Consider the following 9,864-nt stretch of genomic DNA (forward strand, 5'->3'; position numbering starts at 1 on the left):
TATTTATCTGAAAAAATGTAGTAGTTAAAGATTATTAAACTCTTCAAAACTGACAGTCAGGGGTAAATCTAACTTTCTAGATGGAGTTCTTAATTGCATTAAAATCTACCACAAATTTGCTTAAGCATTTTATTATGAAATCTAATTTCTTCCCAGAGGGGCTGTTAATTTTGTTATGCAGAAGAGTTCTGTTGCAAATCAGAACCATTTCTTTCTTACTGTAGACCAGAAACAACCCTGGCCTAGATGTCTTTTTATATAGCTATATTCCTACTATATTCGGCTGCTTGTAGATCTCAAAGCTAGGGAATGTTAATGGGCTATAAGAATAAACATGCCAATTGGTAATCTGTGCAATTAAAGACATGAACTTTTAACTAAGGATCAGGTTGAGTTGAAACCAAAGAACAAAAATATTTGTCTGGGCTTCCCTGGTGGCGCAGTGGTTGAGAGTCCGCCTGCCGATGCAGGGGACACGGGTTCGTGCCCCAGTCCAGGAAGATCGCACATGCCATGGAGCGGCTGGGCCCGTGAGCCATGGCCGCTGAGCCTGCGCGTCCGGAGGCTGTGCTCCGCAACGGGAGAGGCCACAGCAGTGAGAGGCCCGCATACTGGAAAAAAAAAAAAATTGTCTAATGCTTTACAGAACAATTTTACATCTATTATCAACAGCCCTGTGACTTATTAAGTACTGTTATCATCTTAGTTTTACATTTAAGGAAAAGATGCTCAGAGATGGAAGTTTGCATAAGGTTCTGTAGCTACTGAATGACAGGTCTAGGATTGGGATTCAAGTCAATTTACTCTAAATCTTGTGGCTTAAAAAAAAAACCTTGTGTATACGTTCACTTCCTCCAGATTAATTCCTCAGTGTCCCAATATATAGTAATACTAAGGTGTACTACCATAGTAATCTAAAATATTCCTTCTACAACAGATTGGAAGTCTCTTAGAACAGTGTTTCTCTTCCTGGTTGGGCAGCTAAATGATCTATTGAATTTAAATAAAATCATAGTTACAACAGAAGATTCCCAGGCTCCATCAGACAAAAATTGAAGTAGAATTTTCAGAATGTAGCCTGAAATACACATCTGTGTATTCAGAATCATCCAGGTCACTTTGGTGCTCAGTCAAGTTTAGGAAATACTACCTTTTAAAGTACTTAAGACCCTTTGAAGGAAGACAAATTAGATTAAAACCATTGTTGTTTTTATTAGATACTCAGCTGTCTGACAATGCCCTTAAAAACAGGTGTCTTTAAGGGTTTTACAACTCAGTGGGAGAAACTCCAGGGTAACAGCATGTGGCAGGACCTTGAGCAAGCAGAAGGCATTATTACCTGGAGTAGAGGTGCTGAAAGAGACATGGATCTATCACAAGGATGAAGATATGAAATCAACAGCATATAAAAATCACTGCTTTATAAACATGCAGAGCATGTCAAAACTGCATGAAAAAGTAGTGCAGAGATTTTTTCCCCAATCCATTTGAAAATAAATGTGACAATTCAAGTCAGCTTTTTGTACCTTTTCCCCTTGATATTGGAAGAACATCAAAGATCCAGTCCTCTTAAAGGGAGAAGGGTTTGATAACCAGTCTGATTCTTTATTTATAAACTATGCTTTAATTGAACCTCATTCACAATATCATGTTAAAACAATTCGTTTGCATCTTATGCCCCTTATATCTAATTGAAGGAAGAATTCTCAGAAGTTGAAGGAATTTCAAATATTATTTCTTAAGGTTGAGGAGGTTGGAGCATGTGTATATCCCTTACTAGACCAAGAGCCCACAAGTCTGTCCCAACCCAGTGCTTCTGTGCTAAGACTCTCAGAAGCACAGTGTCTTATTATTTAGTGACATTAGAATTCCAGCCTTCAATCTTTGACCTGTTTTACAGTCTGACATCCTGATAAAAGCCTCACTTATATTACTTCTATTAATATTTCTGGTTAACTTTCTGATAAACTTATATGTTGTTTATTTTGCTTGGTTGCTATTACTCGGCTTCAGAATTTTGCCTGAGACCCATCTTATTAACAAAGAATACACGTAAATGGGTTTTTTACTAAACAGAAATTATTTATAAATATTCATTTAAATAATGTGTATATCAGGGACTTCCCTGGTGGTCCAGTGGTAAAGAATCTGCCTTCCAATGCAGGGGATGCGGGTTCGATCCCTGGTCAGGGAACTAAGATCCCACATGCCACGGGGCAATTAAGTACACATCACAACTACTGAGCTCGTGTGCCTCAACTAGAGAACCCGCGTGCTGCAAACTACAGAGCCCACACACTCTGGAACCTGAGCGCCACAACTACAGAGCCCACGTGCCCTGGAGCCTGCACTCCACAACTAGAGAAGAGAAAACCTGCACGCCACAACTAGAGAGAAGCCCGCGCAATGCAAGGAAAGCTCCCGCATGCCTCAACGAAGACCCTGTGTGTCACAACTAAGACCCGATGCAACCAAAAAAAAAAAAGTAGTACTAAATAATGTGTATCCCACCTTGTTCCAGGAAGGATTTAACATGGCTTATTAATAACTAAATAGATTGATTTATTAAACATATAGTACCCTTTCTGTGGCATTGATGATTAAGGTCTAAGATCCAATTCTAGGTTTGCTAAACATGAATCCTCACAGGATCCTATTAAGAAAGGAGCCACTGCTTTCCTAAAATCTCTCCTTTGCTTTTGCGATTTCAAAACTTCCTCATTAATGTATCATGTGGAATAAATCAGAAACCAGTGTTATAGCCATATACTACTTTGTTTTTGTTTATAGAAAAGCAAAAACTAAAATTGTGTGAGTGGAAACTTTACCTAGCCAAATAATCAGTAAGAAAAAGTTTTATTTGTGTTTTTTGTAATAGCCACTTAAAAGTCATTTTACTAGGTTCTTTTTCTTGCCATTTATACCAGTTCAAATAGTAAATCCCACGGTAAAATTCTGGCTTTGGCTGATTTTTAGCTATGTCAGTTAATCTAAACATACGCTTCTATTTTTAAGAGGCTTGGATTTAGGATCTTTTTTTTTTTTAAGGTGGAACAGTAAACTCTTAAATGAAAAAGTCCTAAACCAAAGGATTTGTAACTGGTACCATTGTAGCCAAAGAACTCATTCATTGCCTTTCCTTCATAATGTTTGTTTCTTAAGAAACCTTTCTTAAAAAAATTTTTTATAATAACTTTTTTAAAATTTTATTTTTTTATACAGCAAGTTCTTATTAGTTATCCATTTTATACATATTAGAGTATATATGTCAATCCCAATCTCCCAATTCATCACATCACCACCACCCCCCAAAGAAACCTTTTTTAAAAAATTTAATGCACAATTCTAACTTTAAAAAACAGATCAGCTGAAACTACTACAGTTTAAGTAAGTGAGCAACTGAGGTCTAAGTACTGCCCACTCAGCCTTCTTTCTCTTCCATCCCTCATCAACATCTGAGATGCTTCCAAGGAACCATTAAGGCATCCCAGAGCACCTTTCCTAAGGAATTTTTTTCCTAGTGTCCATTAACCTCTTTTCTGGAGAGTGTCAGAGGCTAGGAGAACCTGAAAAATCAAATAATTACATTTTGGTACTTGCTAACTGCTCAGTGAAGATTTGGTGGAAGTAGTTTAACCTTTAAAAAAATGTTTTTAATGTCAGTGGGCTTACACAGTTCATCTTTTTCAATGCCAGATTGTGATGGAGCATAGTGTAGATAATCTAGATCTAGCTGCATGTAGCTTTTATTCTAAGGGTGCTAGGGCATCCCTAAGGTAACAAGCACTAATAATGTCATTTCTCCCTCTCCTGCTTTTTGGTATCTCTCTACACTCCTGACTCTTATATAGGACAAAGAACTTTGAGTCTAGTAAAGTCTATAAGGCAACGTGGAGAGATGGTGGAGACAACTCTCCTAGCAATGTAGTATCTAAGCAGCCAGGCCGAGTGACAAATGGTCAGCCTCAGCAAGCAACCACAGGAGCAGCCAGCGGCGGATACATTAAACGGTATGCCAGCTCTTCCCGATATTTTTATTCTTTTCCTAAATGAATGGCTTTCTCTGGAGACTGGGTGTAATTATGCATGAACCCCAACTTATTAATTAGAAATAGCATTTATTCCTTTTTTTTTTTTGGATGTTTTTTTAATTTTTTTTTGGCCGCACAGCATGTGGGGGTGTGTGGGATCTTAGTTCCCCGACCAGGGATCGAACCCGTGCCTCCTGCAGTGGAAGCGGGGAGGCTTAACCACTGGACCACCAGCGAAGTCCCTTATTCCATTTTAATATTTGCCTTCTGACAAAATGGTGACTGGGATTGTTGACATTCAAGGATGGATTAACTTTTCTTTGTAAAGTACTTTCCAAATTATTCAAGTAATCATGTTTTACTTCTGTAAATAAGAAGATGTGTTTTAAAATGTATCATCTAGAGTAGGAGTCGACCAAATCCCTAAAAGGATATCTGTAAAAGGTCAGATAGTAAATATTTCAGACTTTACAGGCCATACAGTCTCAGTCACAACTACTCAACTGCTCAACTCTGTTGTAGGGTAAAAGCAGCCATAAACAATATATAAACAAATGAGCATGGCTGTGTTCAAATAAAACCTTATTTATAAATTCAGAAGGCAGGCCAGATTTGGCTTTGGGCCAGGATTTTGCAACCCTTATTTTAGAGCAGTAGTTCTTTAGACCTAAGCATGCATCAGAATCACCTGGGAGGTTTATTAAAACACAGATCGCTGGGGTCCCTTCCAGTCACTGATTGAGGAGATCTGGAGTGGAGTGTGAGAATTAGCATATTTTCATGTCTAACAAGTTCCCAGGTTATGCTGGGAATTACACTTTGAAAAACCACTATCCTAAAGTTATTTCTTAATCTTAAATGGCTTTAAGATGTTGTGCTCTCTTGGATTAGTCTTTCCATTTTTACTATGGAATGTTTCCCAAGAATGGTAACCTGCATCTGTTGGGTCCAACACTTGCTGAGGTCATTTTGGTTACTTATTTTTATAAAAACTAAATCCAGACTCACTCCATTTCTAATTCACCCCAAAGTACTGAATTAACTATCTTTTTGTGATAGTATAACAAATGATGCCAGGGAAGATGAAATGGAAGAGAACCTGACTCAAGTGGGCAGTATCCTAGGAAATCTAAAAAACATGGCCCTGGACATAGGCAATGAGATTGATGCTCAAAATCGACAAATAGAACGGATCACAGAAAAGGTAAGAGCTTTTTAGTGCCACAGGAAAATGAGACATCCGGTATAGTGTTTAGTAATAGACATCTGTGCTAGATGCTCTGGGGGAGAGCAATAGGGATAAGATCCTGTCCTCACAGGCCTTGCAGTTTTGATGAGTTCTAACACATTGAAAAACAATAGTCGAGTTCTCCTGTCTTACTCAACTGGTTCATTTTGAAACCAAGACCTTGGGACGAATTGGTTTTATTTAAAATTTCACACATGAAGCTCACAATCTCCTCTAACCTTTCTGTGAGCTGTCGGGGTTTTTCTTTTTGTTTTTTTGTTTTTCCCCTGAAAGAGCGAGTTAGCTTTTGGAATTTTATTTTGTTAACTAATAACAAATTAGTAAGTTCCTGAATCTTCATCTCATGAGTCAGTAGATAAAAATCAGTTCTGCAGAATGGTTCTCATGGGGTGGACACACAAAAACAAGAGTAACAAAAAAGTGTGGTTGCTATTTGTTACTTCATATGATATAAAATATACTGAAATTGTGTTCTGTGTTTGGTTGTGTCACATCTAAAAGCTGTTCTTATTTATTGTTACTTCATTAAAATCTCAGTATACTTTAAAGGTTGGGGTAAGTTTTTCAGCTTGGCTTTCTGTTGAATCACTTATGATGGATTTCATTGAGGCAAATAATGGTTCATAAGATGTTTTCAATGCTGTTACGTGGGTTTAGGCTACATATTACCCATCATTTTAACTTACATATTGATATGGATGGTGATACATCTGTTCCACAGATCTTGGGGTAGGTTATTTCAGTCTCTGGGTGAGATCTAGGCTAGCTCCAGATGAGATTCTATGATTCAGTTCAGGGGACTCCCACAAGGTCCAGATCTATAGCAGAGAAGAGCATTATATTTTCACTGCATCTACATGCCATTGATTATAAGATGCATCCTAGTTTCAGACATGTTAAACTATGAAAAAAAATGTTATAGAACTCATGAAATACTGGCAACTTCTTCTGTTATATCTTTGTCATGTTTATACACCCAGGTTTTTCCAAATGAATTTGATATTCTGTCACTTCTTGCCCAAAATGAGTTTTGTAATGTGGCTTGGACTATTTCCTGAATTTTCTCAATGTGTCAGTTACTCTAAGTACATGAAATTTAATGTTTCTTAGAGCAGCTTATCTTGTGAAGTAATGCGGGTGTATTTTTCTTTTTTCCAGGCTGACACCAACAAAGATCGTATTGACAATGCCAATGCCAGAGCAAAGAAACTCATTGACAGCTAAAGCTACTGCTGTACTTCTTTATCATTTATTCACTTCCCTAGCTCCTCCTTCAGTCATTACCTTTCCAGAGTTTGAAATTTTGGTTCCACACTCTTCTAATCGGGAGATGATGTGGAAGAAGATCTAGGAGTAACAGCCCCCCTATTCTTTTATTTTCTCTTTTTCCCTTGAGGGTAGACTGTGGCTTAGTTTTCCTTCTAGTACTTTCTTTCTCAGTCCATACTCTTAGGTTGGTTTTCATACATCATATATAATGTTATTTTTCATTCTCTCCATTTACTTAGCAAGTTCTTCTGCTTTGAAACTTTGGAAGCATTGCCAAAGACAGCCATGTCAAAGGCTGGGGGCAGTAGGGGCAGGCACAAGGAGGAGAGGCAAGAGATAAGAGGTTGTTACCTCAGTAAAACCTGCAGACCCTAAAGCCAAAAGTTGCATAACCACAGTGAAGATCTAGTTGGTTTTAATTTCTGTTTAAGTTGCAGTTTTTGCCAGTTTAGGCCAATGCTTGGTTTTGGAGCCTGTATACACAATATTTTTGTTATACATCACAACTTTGCAACCTCTGCTTCAAATAACAGAATGAGTTTTCTTAAAGTGAGCTTAATTTCTGAACTCTTGGTGGTTCATCTATGTACATAGATTCTATGATCCCATTTCATATTGCACCATATAGGAACACATGGTATAAATGAATGGCTTTTTATTTTCATATTATTAATAGTATCATGGTCCCATTACAGGCCTATTAACCTCATAAATTTGTCATTAGTCTTTGAAGAAGAAATATGTAAATATGTATATATATTATGAGAATTTCTCTCTACAGCAGGGCTTAAAATTTTTTGGAAAAGTTTGACAAAGTATATCACGTGAATTCAGATTTACCTCAATGCCAAGAATTGTTTAGATAGGAAAAAAGAAACTTGTTTTGATCTCAGGTAGAAAATAGTTAGATTACTTTGAGTTTTATGTAGCTTTAAACTTTTTTAAAAACTAGAATTTATTCTGTTTAAAAATGATTTAGAAAATTATGTCTTTGGTTTACTTATTGATGATTGCACTATGATTCTCTTAGCTTTTTGGATTCAACTTCCAGAATCACATTTGCTTAGATCCTGAACAGTGTTATAAGAATCTGATTGGTATTTGTCACCTTTATTTAAAAACTAGCTTTTGCACACTTCAAAGCTATTAATGTCGATTGGTTTGACCAATAACCACTGTTTGATCCTTACAATTAAATTTTGTAACTAACTAATGGAACTGTTTTTTCAAATAAGTGATGTGCTTCTGTGAGTACTTTTTGGGGGGTGGAAAGCAATAATTTTGTCAGCTCTTATTTGACAAACTGAATAGAGCAAAGATCCATAAATCAAAAGGCACTCCAACAAACACCTGACTTTATTAGCACCTTTCCCATTTTCATTGGAAATATAGGACTTTTCATTGCTATGATTTGTCATGAGGTTCATTTTAATCATTACTAGTTGTTTTATTCATTTGAGCTTATAATACACTAGCGACTGAAAGTGTTTATGAGTGAAAACTGCAACGCACTTACTGGAGGAGATAGAGTTAACATGGGAACTTTCAAAGGCTGAAAAGGAAAATATTTATAGTGAGATTTAATTAGGCCCTCAGTAATAGAAATGCCACATGCCAAAAAGGAGTAGTTTGGCAGGTGGTAGTAAATGTGTGTGTATAATAAGAAGGTATAAAACACTGGGGGCTGTTCTATACTTAAATATCCTTCCTAAAAGCGTTAAAAAAAAATTTTAACACTATTATGGCTGAAGGAAATAGTTCTAAAGATACCAGTATGCTGTTCCAACAGTATAATTGGTTAGAAGTGTGAACTAAGGCACCATATTGTCTGGATTTACACTCTAGCTCTGCCACTTGCTGGCTGAGTGACTATAAAACCATTTCTGTGCCTCAGTTTCCTTGTGCGTAAAGTGGGATTAATGATTCCTACCTCATAGAGTTGCTGCGAAGACTTAATGTGGTAATGCATATAAAGCACTTAGAGCAGTGCCCAGCAAACGTAAGAGCTTATTAAATGATAGCTGCTATTCTCTCTAGAGCGGAGCTCTTTTTGGGTCAAGGATCTCTTCGTGAATTTGATGAAAGACAACACAGCCTATCTCTCCAGAGAAACAGACACACAAACACACACACGTGAATCATGCATAAATGGGTCTTGAAAGCCCATCCATGGATCCCAGGTTACATATTTTTTCAAAGCTTCTGCTACTGAGAAAAGAGGAATGAGGACCTAGAACTTAGGCTCATAATACACTAGAAATAGAAGCTGTTGACTTAAAAGTCTTCTCCTGCGACACTGTCTGGAAACTTGTTTCTATTACTTTTGAAAGGTAGTGACTGAGGTGGTTAGCACAAGCTCTGGAGTCTGACCAACTGTGTTCAAGTTTTGGTTCAATCATTTACTAGTTTTGTGACCTTGAGCATAAAACTGACCTATAATTAAGGAGTTAAACATTATTCTCCACTGAACTTAATTTTTTTTTAACAATAAGCTCCCTCTTCAGGTTTCTGGTCTTATGACAGTGATCTTTATCCCCTATAGTTGTGCCTGTTTTTTTCTTCTTTCACAGTTTTAATTCATCATTTGTTTACCACATTTCAACTCTAGATCTTTTCATGTCATGTATGGATTAGGAATCTCCCCTTAACTTAAATTTCTACTTCCCAGACATCCTATACTCAATTGCTCTTAGAATTAGTTTCTTTAAACGCTATTCTTTAGGTTACTCCCTTACTAAAACCCTAAGTTATCCCAGTTACATTCCTAAGCATACTTATAGTTCTCAGGTTGATATTCAGGTTCCTTATTCTCTACTCATTTGTTTTTCATCCTAATGTAGTGTTTGCTCCAAGCCTTCCATTTCTGTACAACTTGCTAAATTCTATTTTAATGTTTTACAGGTAAAATAAATAGCACCATTTATTGAGCGCTTACTCTGTCATAGGCACTATTCTAAATGCTTTTATGTATCTTTTCACCAAATCCTCATAACATACATGAGAGGTAGGAGGTGTTTCCCCATATTATGGATGAGAGTAAGTTGCTCAAATTCATAAAGCTAGTAAATGATAGACTTTGGATTCAAATCAGGATCTTTCTGACTCCAAGGCCCATGTTCTTACTCAGTATACTACACTGACTTCTAACCAAGCTCTAAAAGAAGGTAGGTGATTTAGAATCTCAGTCTCCAGACCTCAAGTCAACCCACTTTATTAGCTCATATTTAAGTCTAAACACTTGTGTACTATATCTTTGGGCATATTACTTTACTTAATCCCTGCCCTCAAGTAGCTCAGTCTAGCAAGAGGCAGATG

General features: G+C 36.9%; 1 protein-coding gene across 5 annotated transcripts in view; it reads left to right on the plus strand.

Moving 5' to 3' along the window:
- SNAP23 (synaptosome associated protein 23) overlaps nt 1–7,847 on the plus strand; it is a 35,630-nt gene extending 27,783 nt beyond the window's left edge. For all 5 annotated transcript variants that reach the window (XM_082649695.1, XM_082649699.1, XM_082649696.1 and 2 more), the window contains 3 exons: nt 3,852–4,010; nt 5,091–5,235; nt 6,439–7,847. In XM_082649695.1, coding sequence (XP_082505821.1) covers nt 3,852–4,010; nt 5,091–5,235; nt 6,439–6,504 — 370 coding nt within the window. In that variant the 3' untranslated portion in view covers nt 6,505–7,847. The remainder of the gene's footprint in view (nt 1–3,851; nt 4,011–5,090; nt 5,236–6,438) is intronic.
- The last annotated feature ends 2,017 nt before the right edge of the window (nt 7,848–9,864 follow it).

Source organism: Grampus griseus, assembly GCF_964374135.1.
Source record: "Grampus griseus genome assembly, chromosome: 2".
NCBI lineage: Eukaryota > Metazoa > Chordata > Mammalia > Artiodactyla > Delphinidae > Grampus > Grampus griseus.